The sequence below is a fragment of the Balaenoptera acutorostrata genome, chromosome 15 (assembly GCF_949987535.1).
Source record: "Balaenoptera acutorostrata chromosome 15, mBalAcu1.1, whole genome shotgun sequence".
NCBI lineage: Eukaryota > Metazoa > Chordata > Mammalia > Artiodactyla > Balaenopteridae > Balaenoptera > Balaenoptera acutorostrata.
Window position 1 is genome coordinate 19,860,957 of NC_080078.1, and position 17,962 is coordinate 19,878,918.

A 17,962-nucleotide genomic window follows, 5' to 3' on the forward strand; every position below is an offset into this window, starting at 1 on the left:
TCTAATTCCCTCTGCTCCCTTAAATGTCAGGAACGATCTTTTATTCAATATGAATTTATAATTAATATTGCTTAGAACAGAGAGCTAGAAATTTTTCTTTTCAAGTTGCTTATGATAACCAGAGTGTGGCTAATATTACAGATTCCTTTGTCAGCTGGTTGGTTGTTTCTGTGGGACAAGGTCTTCCCAGTTCTGGGATCAGAAGTTCTAGGCCAATAGAGTAGACTTTATACTCTTTTCATTCCTGAATCCTGGCCCCTATGAGCAGGACGCCAGGCAGTGCAGGAAGGAGGAAGAGGGAAAAAAGAGTCCAAGGAGTCCACAGGACATGGTGTGAGCCTCTGTTCTGCTCCGTACTGGCTGTGTGACCTTTTACAAACACTTGACCTCTCTGAGCCTTGGTTTTCTGCACCGTGAAATGGATATAACAATGCCTGTGTTGCGGTGTGCTTGTGAGACTTAAATGAGACAATCTATGTAAAGGGCCCAACTTGGTGGTGGTCATGTGTTAGGTGAGTGATACATGTTCATTTCTTCCCTTCGTTTCCCTCTCCCTTCCGTAGGCGATTAGTAAGATCTCAGCAGAACTTGAAATATGCTAAAGTCTCTCCTTTCCACCCAACCCTCTCAGCCCAAAACCAGTCTCCAGACTTGCTTTTTCTACCTACCTTACCATCCTCGGTACCAAATTCCCACCCGCCAGTGATGCTTATTTCAGTTGGTGTAGGGAGGAGGCTGATGTGATTCAGCTCTCCTTCGAGCTGAATCTAAGGCGATCGTCCAGATTTGTACTTTTATCTAGAATATATCTATTAGCACAGATGATTCTGGAATTCATAGAATTTCTGTTATAAAAAAAAAATCAAGTCCTCTAGGAGAAGATGGCTTAGAGCAAGGGGTCCATGGTTATGTACCGGCAGACCAGCCGTGCTTAGGGGTTCCCCCGCCCAACGCTTAGCTGCTCTTGCTTCTCTGTGTCTCTTCTCATGAGAGAAGGTCGCTGACCATTGGGCTGTTGAGTGGGCTCTGAGCAGAGACTCCATGTAGGTGGGGCGGCCTCCATTAACTGAGTTTTCTAATTATTCAACTTTTAAAATGACAGGTCTGTAAAGACCTGTATGTGTATAATGTACTTTTAAAAAAGAACCTTTTTATTTTGGAATAATTTTAGATTTACGGGAAAGTTGCAAAGATAGTCTGGAGTTCTCGTATACCCCTGACCCACTTTCCTCTGTTAACATCTTACATCACCACAGTACATTTATCACGGCTAAGAAACCAACGTTGGTACATTAGTACTAAACAAACTCATTTTGTTCAAATGTCACCGGTCTTTCCTCTAACAGCCATCTTCCGACCCCTGCTGGCCCCCAGCCAGAAGAGCACAGGGCATTTAGTCATCACGTCTCCTTACTCTCCTCTGGCCTGTGACAGTTTCTCAGTCTTCCCTTGTTTTCTCATGGCCTTGACAGTTCTGGGGAGTACTGGCATTTTAAAGACAGTCTCTCAATTTGCGTTTGTCAGATGCTTTTTTCATGGTTAGACTAAGACTGTGGGTTTTGGGGAGGAGGACCACGGTGGTGAGGTGCCACCTGCTGGCATGGTATTGGGAGTGGGCGTGGGCGCTGATCTCAGCTGGCTTACACGGTGAGATCAACCTCGGTGCCCGGTCCAGGGGGCGTTGGCCATCACCGTGCTGCTCTTCCTGAGACGTGTTTTTCCTTTGTGCAGCTGTTAAAAAACCTGCTCCAGCACCCCCGAAACCTGGAAACCCGCCTCCTGGCCATCCCGGGGGCCAGAGTTCTCCAGGAACATCTCAACATCCACCCAGCCTGTCACCAAAGCCGTCCACCCGAAGCCCTTCTCCCCCGACTCAGCCGCCCGGCCAGGCCTCTGGCCAGCCCTGCACCACCTCGCAGCTCTCCGCACCCCGGAGATACTCCAGCAGCCTGTCTCCGATCCAAGCCCCCAACCACCCGCCGCCGCAGCCCCCCACACAGGCCACACCGCTGCCAGCGCTCGCCAAGCCAGGCAGCCAGGGCCCGCCGGCCCCCGGGGCCCCGCCCAGTGAGCCCGGACTCGAGCAGTCCCCCCACACCCCTCCCCAGACGCCGACGCCCCCCAGCACTCCGCCCCTAGGAAAACAGAACCCCAGCCAGGTGGTGAGTAACCCCGAGACTGCGCAGCCACACGCTGGAACCTTGCCGAGACCGAGACCAGTACCAAAGCCAAGGAACCGGCCCAGCGTGCCCCCACCCCCTCATCCTCCTGGCGCCCACCCCGCCGGGGATGGCAGCCTCAACATCGCAGCTCCCACCTCCTCCAAAATAGTCACGGGTAAGTGGGAAGTGGGTTCAGACATTTCCCCCTGTCCACTCTACCTGGCTTTTTACTGCTCCCCTTCATTTAGGCTTCCGTTTATATCAGGGGTTGGCAAACTACCACGCAGGCCAGATCTGGCCCTCAGCTTGTTTTTATAAATAAAGTTTTATTGAAACACAACCACGCCCATTTGTTGACATAGTCTTTCTGGCTATTGTGCTAAAACAGCAGAGTTGTGTAGTCCTTTCAGAGGTCATATACTTCCAGAGCCTTCAAAGTTACTACTTCGCCCTTGAAGTTTGCCAACCCCTGATATATAGGTTCACTATGTGTTTAAGAGCCATCTACATTTACATTTTTCTAGGTATAATGACCTAATAATCCAGGTGGAAGGTGTTGTACAACTTGAGCATGACATCCATTTCTTAGTGAATTCCTCATTAAAATGCTTATTTTCCTTTTAAGAGTAAAAATATTCATAGAAAGTGAAGCATTTCAGGTATAATCTTAAAAAACGTGATTTGTGCCAAATTGGATGTTCTGGGAAGGGAGATTTGGGACACGATCATGTGAGAGTGCCAGCCTCTAGTGGCAAAGGGCAGAAGAATCAAGATTTCCTCATAGTTCCATGGAAATTTGTTTTGGGTATTGGTGGTTGTACAGATTTTACCTACCTAATGGGGTATTTTTTTTATAGACAGTCTAGAACATGACCATTTTCTTTAATTATGATTCTTTTAAAAATTTCCATCCCAAGTGCTCTAATTTACTATTTGATTTAAGGATGAGATGGATAGATTTTTTTAATGTGTTTTCTTAAAATGGTAATTAGGAGCTTTGAATCATTTCTTAGAACAGCCTAGTTTTAAATTTTCCTTAAGTGGAGCCATTTTTAGAGAAGTAGCTGAAATATACCTCTGGGCCCTCCAAGCGTACTGAATGACATCTCTGCTGAAAATGAGCAAAGGATACACCCCACACTGGTACCCTAAATGATGAGGGTTAACCGACTATTTTGATAGTTTCTTTTGATAACTTTTTTTTTTTCAGGAATATAATGCGTGATTTGTGTGTGTTATAAATTGTTAACTTTTTTCTGATGACACTTCAGCTTTTATGTTTAAAAAGACAAAGCCACATTGGTTTGTTTGTTTGTTTCCCAATAGATGCCCTTCCTAGTGCCCTCACAGGTGGGGAAGGTTTCCAGGACTAAGGTCTGTAACCACCCCAAGCAGCTTCCTGCAGCTCCAAATGCTCCTGCTTAGCGGTGTTTTGCATACATGCTTTTGACTTTGTGCTCAGGAGCAGCCATCTGACCCCCTGCCATCCATTCTCTAGACATCACTTTTGTTTTTATCAGAAGCACTTTGAGCTGCAATGCTTCGAATTCAAGAGGTAGATGTCAGTAGATTGCGAGCCCGATTTCAAGCCGCTCAGATAAGATACTAAGAAATGTCTCCTTTCTTTTTGGTAAGCCTTTCACAAGCATTCTGCTCTTTTCAGCGTGATTTCCCTGTCATTGATTGGCTCATCAGCATCCAACCAAAGAGGTCTCGGGTGCAGTTAGCATGGAAAATTGCGTCCCTTGTGTCTTGAGCTTTAATTTTTAATTTTATCTCGTAAGTGCAAGTTAACTGCATGGAGCTTCTTAATTTGGTGTTTGAATTTCTCAGGACCCCCGCCCCCCCCCCAAAAAAAAAATCTTCCTCCAAAGATCCCACACTAAATTTCTTTGCATTCTGGCATGCTTATATTTTGCTTTCTTAAACCATATGAGCTTTTTGAAAGGTACTGTGAGGCTCATCTGAATCTTGCCTTTAGGTCCACACTTAGACGGAATAAGGCTCTCGTTACTGCTCTAATCAGCTGATCTGAGCCTTAAGCCTTCAGTGGACTACTTAGCCAGCGTTTTCACATCTTTGGTCTGAGGAAGACTTTCTCTAGATACCAGAAGGGGAAAACAAGAATGCGATCTTTACAACACAGAGGAGGGCACAGAGGCGTGATTCCGCCTTCCTGACTCCTAGGTGATGAACCCAAAAGTCTGTGGTTGCCCAGTTGGGTGTGAAAATCACAGAGTGAAATGACTAAAACCCTAATTAAGGCTGAGCCTTTTAACACTTCAGTACTTGTGACACATCAGAATTTTATTCCCAGATCTTCCCTTTTATTTAGATGAAAAACTACAGACCAGAATTATGTCTGTTCTTTAATACCATTTTTACCTGGGGTGTATTTATTAAAGAAGCTTATTTCATTGATCTGCTATAACACTGCAGTGCTCTGTACTTTGACAATTGTCAAATAAGTGAAATTTGATATTATAAATACTTTTCCTTAGGATATTAGCTAAATATTTTAAAACCAATCTGCACTTCGAATTCTCCTAACTCAAGAAATTACAGGTCACCACCATTATCTTTGTATTACAGAATTAATTTTTTATTTTTTAAAATCCCCTGGATTGCCATTAGGTGTACACAAAAGGCCAGCATTTAGAATTTATACATATGCTCCTGTTGTTCATGCTGCTATTAACCGATCTTGGATAGAGCCATTGGGTATTTCAAGAAGAAAAAAATGTAACTTCCCTAGACAGGTAGTCCTTTACTATGACATCATGTTTTCGCTTGGAAAACTCTAGACAGACAAATTCCTGAAAACAGGTTATTCATTTAGAGCATTTCATGTTAAAAACTGAATTAAGGCCTGGGGATTAAGATAAACTTTTGGGGGCGATTACTGCTGCTAAACAGGTTTGACACCCAATTTGTGGCAGCTCAGCACCAGCACCAGAGAAAGGAGGGATTCTGCTGTCATTTTGAATCTCTTCCTAATTTGTTACTCTAGAAAGCAGTAGGAAAAAGAAAGAAAGAAAGTAAAAGAAAGCAGTAGGATTTTAGCTTTGCAAGGAAAAGAGTTTACATCTTGCTGTTTTTAAAGTAATAGATTTTAGCCAAGAGTGTTCTAATTTAACATTTTATTAAATAATTTAGATGTATGACCTGCCATATTCAGTAGGAACTGAAATTGGAATATTTAATGGTAAGGAAAAGGCACCTGATTGGCCAAAGCATTTTTGCTACTTGATGATCATATTTGTGCACTAATGCCTGATATTAACCGGTCACTCTAACCCTGCCTGCTTGCACCCCTACTAATAGTGCATGTGCTAAAGGAGGCTGGCTTTGTTCATGCTTGCTGCCAAGTACTCTGAATACTAAGCGTGTTCACGGACATGCAACACGTCATCACCAGGCTGGGCTTGTTACCTCTTTAACTTCCAGTCTTTTCTGTACTGGGCAGGCTTGAGGGGTAGCGGAAAGAGCGCACACTAGAATCAGACAAGCCTGAATTAAAATTTCAGCTCACTCTGTGTAACAATGGCACGGCACAACCTGGTTGAGCTGTAAAATGGTGACGTTTGTGAGAATAACTTTCAAAGGGATTACAGTAGATACAATAAGAAAAGCATCGTACGGTTCTTAATATACAGGGGGTCTAAGTAAATGGTAGCTATTTATTATCATTTTTATGGAGAAAAAAAAAAGATAATACAGAGTTAGGTGTTAGATTCGTATGTCACCATTTTAAAAACTCGTGCCGGGACACAGGCGCAGGAGGTCTGGAGCCCAGGAATCCATATTTTGATCCTGAAGTGCCACTTCGTGGTGGGTTAAAAAGACAGTGCTCTGGAGTAGAAGATGTGCTTAATTTAGTGAGCCTGAGATTAATTTAGTGAGTCATTTGTCCACTGTACGGTGGTAGAACGAGTCACAATAGTAGTCGTCAGACACTTGGCACTTTGTTGGTTCTCACAGCCTTTGCTTTTTAAAATTAAACTCCTTTTATATCATGAAAGTAATGCATTTTTAAAAATAAATATGATACTAAAACAAATTGGGGAATTAGAAACAATAAGAAATCACCCTTCCATAATTGAAAAAGTCCACTATTCATATTTTGTTTTTTCCTTCTAGTTTTTTTTTTTTTTTCTCTAAAAGGCAAGGGGATGCACAATCATAATTATTTGGCATATACAGATTTTGATTTTGCGGTTCTATTTTACTTTACGTCACATGCTCTTTCCCATGTTATAATGTAGTTTTTCAATGACTGCATAATATTTCATTAAGCAGATGTATTATTGCTCATAGTTGGGCATTTAAGTGGCTTCTGCTTCTACTTGCATTTTATTTTTAATACGTAGATGTCAGAATCATGTCAAGATAAGCATCCAGTGAGACTGGAACAGAATCTCTCCTTTGACTGAAATAATAAAAATTTGACTCAGTGTCTCAGAGACGAGTAAGCCTCTCAGCCCTAGAAAACTGATGAGGACTGCAGGGAAGTCATTCCCTCAGACTGTAGTTTAGAGAAGGATTTAATGATCAGGAGGGGGCTGATTCACCCTTAGCCGTGCCTGAAATGTTTGATTTCAATGATGTATTTGGATCTGTTACCTGTCAAAGTGGCTATCAGAATAACCTTGGCCTTTCTGAAGGGGAGGTTTACAACCTAAAGCACATATTCAAAATTGTCGAAGTGACAAACTTTCTAGGACCATACTCTAAATTGTAGAATGCCAGTTCCCACCCTCGGAGGGTCCACTCCTGGATAAAGATGCTCAAAAAAGGAGGGAACCAGGATACATTAGTCAGAGCCGCAGAGCAGTGGTGAATCACATGGCATTCTGCCTATGAGCGGAGGCTGTGACCTGGGCCTCTTGCTCTGCTTTCTGGTTTGTATTTTTGTGGGGTTTTTTTCTTTTTTAATCTAATATCTTTCATATGAACTTAGCTCCAAGCAATATGCTCAAAGACCAGCCATTTTTGGAATGCATATAATGAAAAATGATGCCTTGTGTAAATCTATAGCCAGAAAGTTTTTTCTAAGTATGTAAGTAATGTTTGTTCATCATAGATAGCTAGAGAAATTCAGAAAAGTACAAATCCAGAAATTATTTATTTGTGAAGTAAAAAAAAAGAAAAAAGGAGAAGAAGAAAGATAGCAAGTTTGTCCTCTGAAAAGGGTCTGTGGCTGATAGGTGTTAAGTTTGCATGTAAATATAGATATTAATAAGTAGAAATCTAACTAGTATGTATACTCCCTTCGCATAATGCATGTCAGTTCCATGGTTCCTTGTAAAGTCTTTGGGCCAAGAAGAGACACTGGCTGATTGTATCATCTGTCTTGTTGAGTTAGGATAATGGTAAAGGGGTTGAATTTACAGTGGATTTCTTGTATCAGTGTTGTCTTCAAGACATGGCTACTTCTTTACATGAGGCTATCGGAAAAGAGGATTGGAAAGATGGTTGGTCTAGACTCTTTGGAAAGATGAATGGATGACTTTTTATCTATCCATCTTCCATCCATCTAGCCAGACAGACAGACAGAGAACCACAACATTTATTGAACGTCTGCTATTAACCAGTCACTGTTCTGGGCACTAGGGACACACCATAAGCAAGACAGACACGGTCCCTGCCCTCATTGACTTTCATTCTGCTGAGGACAAATCTGAGACAGCCTGTATTCTGTGCACATAGACCACCCTTGACTGTATCATTAGACAGTGCAGTTCAGCACCATTCAGTTGGTTTTACAATTATAAGACCTGAATTGTCTGAAATGACATCCAGCACCTAAACTCTTTGACACCTTGGCACCTTCATAAATCTAGACGTTTCTCTGGGTTGTGGTGTGTAGGAAACCTCGAGGGATGGGCCTTCCAACCCAGGAGTCACTGAGAGTAAAGGGACGCCCCAGGAAGTAAGTGGATCTCGCAGCTCAGAGCTGTGGGCACGTGTCGGCTCAGGAACCAGTCTCCAAGCAGTGAGCCTCCCAGGGTGCACCTGCATTTGCCAGCTCTGTCTGTGTGGGGGAGGAGCAGGTAAAACAGAAGTACTGCCTAAAGCAGCTCCCAGCGAGGGCAGACACGGTGTAACTGCACCACAGCAAGTACAGAAAAGCAACTCTTAAGCATAACAGGGAAACCCCAGCACACCCACCTCCCACTCTCCCTCCCTCCCTGCCCCCTACATGACTAGCTCTAACCTGGCAAAGTGAAACTACCACAAATCTGAACGTCTCCCTTCTCTCTTCCACCAGCCCTAAAATCCCTAACAAGGCTCGTCATTTGCTAGAACTCACATCCACCAGAGAAACAAATTCTTCAAGACAGAAGGGCCTGTCTCCCCCACTTGGCTGTAGGCTTCATGAAATCTGTGTCTGGCTTGTTCACTGTTGTGTCCTCACAGGTAGAATGTGGGAGGTGCCCAGGAAGTATTTGTTTATGAATGCAGGAATCTGAGGCTCACCATCTCACTAGGAAGAGGGCTGTGATTGGTTAAGGTGTCTTGTGAGCATGGGAGCGAGGGATGATGGCTCGAGGACCGTGTATTTACTGTCTTGCTGAAGGAGTTCCAGCCAACATAATAAGACGTGAAAAAGGAATTGGAGGTATATAAGTATTGGGTTGGCAAAAAAGTTCGTTTGGGTTTTTCCATGTTACCAGAAGAACCCGAACGAACTTTTTGGCCAGCCCAATATTAGAAATAGATGAGAAAATTAATATTCGTAGGAGATTTGGTGCTCCACTTCAGTGATTGCAGCCAGGGGTGATTGTTCCCCCCTCCCACCCCAGGGACATCTGGCAGCGTCTGGAGACATCTTTTGTTGTCACACTGTGGGAAAGAGAGCTGTGTGCCATCGGCATCTAGTGGCGTTGAGGGCAGAGCTGCTACTAAACATCCTCCAGTGCACAGGACAGCCCCACAGCCCGGGGTGATCCGGCCCCAAACGTCACTAGTGCCGAGGTTGAGGGCATAGCATTCATAACAGGAGGACACTCACCAGCCTCGGAGGAGGGAACTTTTCCCAGTGAAGCTCAGCTATTCCTGCAGCCCAGATGTTGTCAGGAGATTTCAATTCATGTGTTAGAGACATTGGTAGGAATCAGGTTTCCTCTCCTCAGTCACAGCAAGCAAATCCTTTCCAGGGTTGCATCTCTGAGGTCTGCCGTGTGCTCACAGAAAGGACCACCAGAGCCAGGAGGTGGGGCTGTGCCGCGTGGCTGGCTGCCCCTGGGGTGTCAAAGGCTTGACTCAACTTCTCAGGGCTGGTGGTGCCTCTAGTAAGGGCGTGTGCGTGCATGGGCTGACCCTCAGACTTTCCAGCTTCTCCTCTCCTCGGGTGGCCTCTTGGGTGTGACCACGCATTGATACCGTGTCTCCTCGTGTTTTTGTCCAGACGCCAATTCTAGGGTTTCAGAACCGCTTCGCAGCATCTTTCCTGAAACGCATTCAGACTCAGCCAGCAAAGACCTGCCCGGCCGCATTCTGTTGGATATGGACAATGATACAGAAAGTACGGCCCTGTGAAGAAAGCCACCCCCTGCCCTTGACCCCTTCCAGCCTGGCGAGTGGAGCAGGGGCAGGCAGACGTTAATCTTCGCAGACCAAACAGCGAGAAGCTTTCAGTGGAGGGAGAAAGAAGGCCTCACCATGCAGGACATGGCCTTCTCACAGCCTGAGGAGAGAGCCGAGACTGACACTTAAAGCTGAATGACCTGTGTCTTGAAGAAGTTGGCTTTCTTTACATGGGGAAGAATCATGCCAAAAAAAAAAAAAAAAAAAAAAAAAATTTTTTTTAAAGAAAGAAAGAAAAAAGAAATACCTGCAGTGGAAAGAGTATCATTGCCGAGGCATGTGTAGGAAGCTTTTGTCACTGCTGTTAATGCAGGCAGCGCCATCAGCAATTTGGAATGAATAAAAAGCAATGCGTTAACTATCTATTTAATAAAGTACATCCATTACGCAAGTCACCTGCTTCCTGCTACTTGGACTTCCGTTCTTATATATCACAAGGGAGGTTCCTCTCCTTCGGACATGCTACGGAATCATTTTGTATGAAGTATGGTCTGTGTCTCCCCGACCCCCTCAGAACCACAAGCATTGGTGGTGACTGCTGGATCCGTCACCTCAGCAAACTGGATTGCCTTGGCCTTGTTGGATTGCCAGAATGTAGACGGAAATGTACTGTTCTTTTTTTTTTTTTTTTTTTTAAACAATGTAATTGCTACTTGATAAGGACCGAACATTATTCTAGTTTCGTGTTTAATTTGAATTAAATATATTCTGTGGTTTATATGAAAACTTCATCATTCTTAGAGGCAAAGCTGTGGATTGTGTGTGTGCATGTTGTCACTTAACTACGTAGAATTGTGGCTGGGACATCTGGGGGTCTAGTTGTGAACGTAGAAGTTTGAAAGAATGGCGAGCAAGGTCGCAGCAGTGAGACCAGCCACCAAGTGACCCAGAGACTGCCCGGACTGGCTGTCTCTTAGCAAATGTTCCATGGGCTGGGCTCTTCCTTTGCTCTCACCAATCCTGACACCCTTTCTTGTCCGGAGACACTTGTCTTGTCTAGAGACACTTAGACCCTTGGAGGCCAACTCACAGTACTCAGCCCCACAGGCCTAGGGCAGGAGTCAGAGCCATTACGTTCCAGGGGAATATCCTTTTCCAGTGACTGGAAGACACTTCCTTCCCAGGATTGAAATACTTGGGAAGAGTGGGTGGGGAATTGGAGCAAAGCGAGGCCGATGGGCTGGATGGCTGTTGTGACGATAGCCCCTCCCCGTGGCCCAGATTTGGCGTCATCTTTTGGAACACATGCTGCCATGTTGGCTGCCCTGAGCGGCTCCACTGATAGAACTGCTCACCAGGTGCATCCGTGACCCGACCCTCGCTCAGAAGCCCCTGGACACCTCCTTCCCCTATGAATTGACTTAAGTTTAACTTGAAAAGGGCAGTCGCTTTTTCCTCTTAACTCAAAGTTTCCTGTGCCCCAAAGTACTCCCTGCACTTATTAATTACATTGAAAATATGTACCTGTAGACCCATTTTCCCCGGTATCTTAAATTTGTGTTTGCTGAAGGCTTAGTCTTTCCTTCCTCATACACCATCCCTGTTCTTTTTTTTTTTTTATAAATTTATTTATTTATTTATTTTTGGCTGTGTTGGGTCTTCGTTGCAGTGCATGGGCTTCTCACTGCGGTGGCTTCTCTTGTTGCGGAGCACAGGCTCTAGGCGAGCGGGCTTCAGTAGTTGTGGTGCGTGGGCTCAGTAGTTGTGGCTCTCGGGCCCTAGAGCGCAGGCTCTGTAGTTGTGGCGCACGGGCTTAGTTGCTCCGCGGCACATGGGATCTTCCTGGACCAGGGCTCGAACCCATGTCCCCTGCACTGGCAGGCGGATTCTTAACCACTGCACCACCAGGGAAGTCCCCATCCCTGTTCTTTTTCTCTGCTCCCCCTCCCCACTGCCCTTAGCTCTAGAACAAACCATATAGAGAAAGCAAAGGTCTTGATGTATGTTGCTCATAAGCGTTGACGCCTTCTTCAAGGAGCCCAGCTGTCCACAGTCAGGCATCTCTGCAGACCTTGGAGATGCTTCCTCCAGGATGCCTGAGCTCACACTCAGGAGGGAGCTGGGACGCAGTGCTTGCCGAGGAGACGGCACTGGTGCCTGGGGACACGGAAGGGCTGTAATGAACAAAATGGTTCTGAAATACAGCAAACCCTACCCTCATTATTTTAAGAACAGTGTTCCATTTTCACTCTCCTATTGTTTGTAGCAATATCCCCGCCTCAACAGCTCCAATCTAAAGAAAAAGGAAACCTCCTTGCCCCTGTACGTGTGTCAGTGGCTGCTCTCCATCTTCTTGGATGGGCGAGTCATAGTGTGGGATGTCAGCTGTAATTGCATCACGGCGGAAGCACCTGCAAGATGCTGCAGAGATGTGATCACCCCTGCTGGGGGAGGCGCCACGTCGCTGTCACCTCGCCCTGGCACTACACGCGGGAGACGGGTAGACAGCTCTGTAATCTAATTTTTTAAATTTACTTGTGTATTTATTTTTGCCTCGCAGCTTGCGGGATCTTAGTTCCCCGACCAGGGATAGAACCCGGGCCCCCCCCCTCAGTGGAAGTGGAGTCCTAACCACTGGACCGCCAGGGATTTCCCGAGAAGTCTGTAATCTAAACCCACGTGGCCATCCCTGACCATCCAGGGAGGTGCTGGCCTCTAGGAAGATGCTGCTGGTATCTGCCCCTTCAGATTGCTTCCTTCGCTTCTCCATAGAACAGTTTCTCCTGGAAGCTTCAGTCCTGTGTACTCAGGCCTCTGTTCCTGCTCCCCAACCCACAGCTACACCAGGGTCGGGGACATGTGCCTCTCACCACACACCCCTTGCAAGCAACACCCATCTAGCCTGACCTTGATCCAGCACTTTGGAGACTGCAGGGGCTCGGGGTATCCCCTTGGCTGCCTTGATCGTGCTGGGCCATACCCTGTGGATTCCCAAGCGTTCAGACGCAATTGGAATGACTGAATCCCTGGACCTCCTTGATGGCCTTGGTTCCCTTGGGGACCCTTGTCCCACTCCTGGGGCTCCAGCTCCCAGTGCTGTCCTGAGCCCAGTGAGTCCCATAAGTGCTCTTACTTGAAAGTCTTAAGACAAACCCTCTTTCTAGGTTCTCTACCTGTGGTCTGTTCCCACCCTTCTGCCACCTGCACCGTGAGCCTGGTGCTGTGTAACCATATTCCGGAGCCTTCGCCCTCTTCTCACAGATGCCACTCTACCATCTCTTTACTCCAGGGCCTCAAGTGGGCTCTGTGCCTCCTAGTCTAGAGGTCTTGCGCCAGACTGGGCAGCACCCCATTGACAGATATTTCTAGACCAATGGCTTCCACTTTTCTAATATCGTAGTGATGGAGCTGAGGATAAAGAAAGATCTGCTGGCATAGTGAAGCCACTGGCTCCAATGCAACCAAAAGGCAAAAAGTGGTCATGGAAATTCCCTGGTGGCCCAGTGGTTAGGACTCAGAGCTCTCACTGCCAGGACCCAGGTTCAATCCCTGGTCGGGGAACTAAAATCCCACAAGCCATGTGTTGCAGCCAAAAAAACAAACAAACAAACAAACAAACAAACGCAAACACGTTTATTATCTCATAGTTTCTCTGGGTCAGGAGTCCAGGCACAGCTTAGCTGGGTCCTCTCCCTGGGTCTCACAAGGCTGCAGTCAAGGGTCAGCCAGGGCTGGGGTCTCGTCTGGAGGTCCAACTGGGGAAGGACCCACTCCTAAGCTCCCTCAGGATGTTGTCAGAAGTCATGTGCTTATGCTTGTAGGGCCACAAGGTCTGAGGCCCAGGGCTTCTTGCTGGCCATCACTGAGGGGTTGCCCTCAGCTCCTAGAGGCTGCCTGCAGTTCCTAGTCACGTGGGCTTCCCTGGGGAGGCCGCTACTTCAGCAATTCAGCAAGGACAGCCCCTAGAGTGAGTTTGCTAGCAAGACAGAGTCTACATGCTGTGATACAATTACAGATGACATCTCATCACCTCTGCCGTATTGTATTGGTTAGAAGTCAGTCGCAGGTTCTGTCCACACTCAAGGGGAGAGGATTATACAAGGGCATGAACACCAGGAGGTGGGGATCACTGAGGGTCACCTTGGGGTCTGTCTGCCACACACATCAAAATGTCATTACAAATGACACGTCAGGGTATACTTGAGCCAAATATATTTTTGGAAGAACCAAAACAATTCATCAGGGTTCTGTTTTTACCCTCTATATTTGTATTTGAATTCAGTTTTCATACACATCAATAAATTATATTTGATGACCAAAATTTCTTTTTCACATCATTTCATGGTAGAAACAGCATTCTTCCTTTCATACAAGGATGCCTAGAATTGAAGCCATGTCTTCTAAATAACTCTATGTCTCCTCCAGGTGAATACTGGCCTAGACCCTGGGGAACCAACCTGAACCATACAAATGTGGCCTCGGCCCCCAGGAAGCTTGCAAACAAATACCCAGGAAACAGATAGAGACTGCGGAGTGGGGGAGCCGTGGACGCATGTGGGAGGAAGGCCCATCCTGGTGGAGAAAGGAGGGGGGAGGTGGGCCCTCCAGATGCTAGGAATGGCTTGTGAGGTGAGCGACAGCATGGAATTAGAGGGGGAAGCAGGCAACGGGCAAGGAATGAGGCTGGTGAGGGAAGCAGGAGCTGGAGTGTGAAGATCCTTATAACTCATGTTTGGAGTCATCAAGGGGAGCTGCAGACACAGGAGGGGAGTGACTGTCGGATTTGTACTTTAGGTCCTCGTGGGTGCGATGCAGAAAATGGACTGAAGCGGGGACAAGACTAGCAGCAGGACACCCCGGAGAGAGGAGCCGGTGGGGCCCCGATAAGGTAGAGGCAGTGGGCCAATGAACACAAGATTAGGGAGACAGAGTCAGCATGACCTGGTAACTGATTGTGGGCCTTTCCCAAAGGTGAGAGCGGGTCCTATGGGCAGCCCTAGAGACCATCGTCTGTGGTCAAGGAGGGTTTGGAAGTTGCACAGTTTCCAAAGGGCAGAGGATGGGTGATGGATCAGCCATTCAGTCACCTCCACGAGCTCAGACCTCAAGGACTGGCTTGATGCAGGAATAGTGGGTGTTCCTGGGCAGGGGTGGGCAGCCAGGCCAGGGAGGGGGTGTGGCTGGAGGATATGAGACAAGGAGCCAGACATCTGTGTCCTGAAGGTCATCCCTTCATCCATTCACCAGGCTGTGCTAGGCATCAGTGTAAGCGATGCCTTCTCCCCTCGTGGAACTTTCTCTCTAGTTGGGAAGATGCTTAAGCAATCAATAATAAAGTGTGATACCTGCTTTGAAGATGCATGTCATAGTGGGTGTGGGATGACCAGGGAAGTCTTCCTGGAAGAAGTGATGTTTAAGCAGTGACTAGAATAAGAGGTAGCCAGGAGAGGAAGTGGGGGATCGTTTAGGCAGAGGGAAGAGCAGAAGCAAAGACCTACTTACTGGATATTTATGGGGCCCACTGGGTGTCAGCCACTGTGTTAGGCCCACAGGTGGGACAGCATGAGTGTGGTCTGACCCTAGACTGTGAAGGGAGAGCAATCAGAGTCGAAGCTGAAAAGAGGCCTGGCTGTCAGGGGTCTGGAAATTCCCATCCAGGTGTGTGGACTTGATCCTGGGAGCAAGCAGAGGGGTGGCTTGATCAGATTTGCTCTCTCTGCCTGGAGCTGGAGAATGTGCAAGATTAGAGGCAGGAAGGCCAATCAGGACACTGGTGGCAGCGATCCAGGGGAGAGATGGCAGTGGCCTGAGCTACCACAGTGACAACTCCCACCAAAACGCACTTCTGACCCCAACCTGCGGCAGCAGAGGTCTCGGCATGGCAGGGGGCTGGGGGGGAGGCTTGGCTGAGGGGCAATTTGGGGAAGCCTTCTGGGCCTCCCACTCCCCTCTTTTGGCCCTTGAGAGGGTCACCCAGCCTCCCCTTGAGCCCACTTGCCCCAGACAGCAGCTCAGCCTCTTGCGGAGCCAGTTGCAGGGTCTGGATAGCAGCCATGTTAGCAAACAGCTCTCCGTAGAGGCCCTTTCCTGGGAGGGCCAAGCAGCCTTTGTCCAACCCACAGATGTCATCTGGATCCGTGTGGAGAAGCCAGGCCTCCGACTAGGATAGGTGTCGAGCTAATGCCTTTACCTTTGGACAAGGCTGGTCCAGGTGTTGAGGGCATCGAGTAGGAGCTCAAAAGATGTCATGAGTGACTGGATGAGCCAATGACCCTCAGCCCCAGGGCTTCCTGTCCATGCTCCTGGGAAACTGGGCTTCCTGGAGAAACTACTCATTCTCCAGTTGCTAAGCCAGTGAGTGGTTCTAACCCATCCCGCCCCCCAGCCCCCTTAATCCCAGGACTAGGGTACTATCTCATGGCCCTGGGCCACCCCAGAGTTGGTCTCAGGGCTAACTCTGTTGGCTGCCCCTGCCCTTAGCTGTGCATGTGGCACACACAGCCCCTACAGGTCATCCCACCAGACCCCACTGGGGCCCAGAACAGAGTCATTAGGATGCCTGACTCTCCACAGAACAGTGGTGGCTGTTCTTCAGGTCAAAAGCCCTATTACCCCTCGTCCAGTAACGATTTATTGCGGAGTTGCCCATCCTGGCTACTTGTTTTAGGGAAGCATCATTGTGGAGAATCAAGCAAAGAAACCCAGGCTAAGGCAGAACTTGGGACGTGCACACAATTCCCTGATTTTTTCATGGCACAAGATTCCAGGGCACCACCTCAGGTCTATTTCCCAGAGATCATAGTGAGGGGCAAGTTTCACAATGAGAAAGCCTTTGGGCACCAACTATTCCTTCACCCAAAGCCAGCAACAGTGAAAGGCAGGAGATAGAATGCAGGTCCCATTCCCTGTGCTTGGAAGGTGAGCTGGAGAGAGTTCAAGTGCTAACAGTCAGCCCAGGGGATGTGGCTACCGGGGCGGGGGGTGCTGGGCATCTCTTCGCTTGTCCAACCCTTTGAATTTGGCTATCGATGTTACATGATGGACAGGAAGAGTGAATAACTGGCCTTCTTAGACAAAGAAGGCTTTATGCCTCTCTCTTTTTCCAGCTTCTAGCCTTCATTCCCTTTTAAGAAGAACAGGGCTGGGACTTCCCTGGTGGTCCAGTGGCTAAGGCTCCGCGCTCCTAATGCAGGGGGCCTGGGTTCAATCCCTGGTCGGGGAACTAGATCCCACATGCTGCAGCTAAAAGATTCTGCATGCTGCAACTAAAGATTCCCTCATGCTGCAGCTAAGACCCGATGCAGCCAAATAAATAAATATTAAAAAAAAAAAAAAAGAAGAAGAACAGGGCTAACTAAATGTCATGTTGAAAGTGGCCCATAAACACCTTTGAAGCCTGGTGGTAAACAAACAAAGCTTTATTATTTTTTTTCCTTCATTAAAAAATTGGGGCATTGATAGCAGACTGAGAGCTGGGACCCCTGGGTTCACCCCCACGCTAAGCAAAGTAGCCCCAGAGAAAGATGGCACAGCTGATGCAGATGATGAGATTGACGTCCAGAAGGGTTTTCACCAAGGGGTTTTCATCCAGGGAAACTATGACGGGGTCTGCTCTGCTCGGCAGCTCCTCCTTGCCCTTGTTCTCCACCCCACAGAGCCACAAGAGGGCTTTCACCACTTTGGACTGCTTTTTGGTCATGTCACCTGAAAAGAACCCAGCAAATAAGGGTCATAAGGATGGGCTGTGTCTCCCAGGCAAGAGAGAAGAGAGACCGGGTGCGTCCCATGCACTGTGATAAATACTTTATGTTCCTTTTCTGGAAGGTATTCATTAAGACTTCGATTCTGGAAGACTCTCTAGTTCTAGAAGATTGGTATTTTGAGACTTTTCACCATCTTCAGGTGCAGAATTTCAGATGAAAAGATAGAGACTCAGCCTAACTTGAGCAAAGCACACAGCTGGTTAGCAGAGGCAGAGGTGGGTTTAGGACCAGTTCTATCTGACTCCCTCCCTGTATTGCATCGCCTGCCAGGAGGCTGAAGAGAGACGCGCACTCTTGCAGGGAACTCTCTTTCCCCATTCAGAGCTGGGTCTGCAAAATCAGCTGCGGGTGGAGCCAGGCGGGTGACGTATGGGAGTCAGGTGAGCTGATTTTCTTATTAAACACGTCACCTCTACCAAGAAAGGTTCTCTCTCATCTTTCTTGAACCACATGGCCTTCTGGATCTATCCTTGAGTTTCCCACGGTAGGATGACATGGGTTCATATC

The 17,962-nt window shown here is 47.3% G+C and overlaps 2 protein-coding genes across 8 annotated transcripts in view; one reads left to right on the forward strand and one right to left on the reverse strand.

Annotated features, from left to right (window-relative positions):
• Window positions 1-10,090, forward strand: part of ARHGAP17 (Rho GTPase activating protein 17) — an 88,994-nt gene extending 78,904 nt beyond the window's left edge. For 2 of the 5 annotated variants that reach the window (XM_057528784.1, XM_057528787.1), the window contains 2 exons: window positions 1,732-2,337; window positions 9,574-10,090. In XM_057528784.1, the coding sequence (XP_057384767.1) occupies window positions 1,732-2,337; window positions 9,574-9,704 (737 nt within the window). In that variant the 3' untranslated portion in view covers window positions 9,705-10,090. Of the gene's footprint in view, window positions 1-1,731; window positions 2,338-3,488; window positions 3,537-5,318; window positions 5,368-9,573 lie in introns of all 5 variants that reach the window. The other 3 variants (XR_009005347.1, XM_057528785.1, XM_057528786.1) reach the window with 3 other exon arrangements.
• A 7,041-nt stretch (window positions 10,091-17,131) lies between these two features.
• Window positions 17,132-17,962, reverse strand: part of SLC5A11 (solute carrier family 5 member 11) — a 52,569-nt gene continuing 51,738 nt past the window's right edge. For all 3 annotated transcript variants that reach the window (XM_007186316.2, XM_007186314.2, XM_007186315.2), the window contains exon 16: window positions 17,132-17,396. In XM_007186316.2, the coding sequence (XP_007186378.2) occupies window positions 17,191-17,396 (206 nt within the window). In that variant the 3' untranslated portion in view covers window positions 17,132-17,190. The remainder of the gene's footprint in view (window positions 17,397-17,962) is intronic.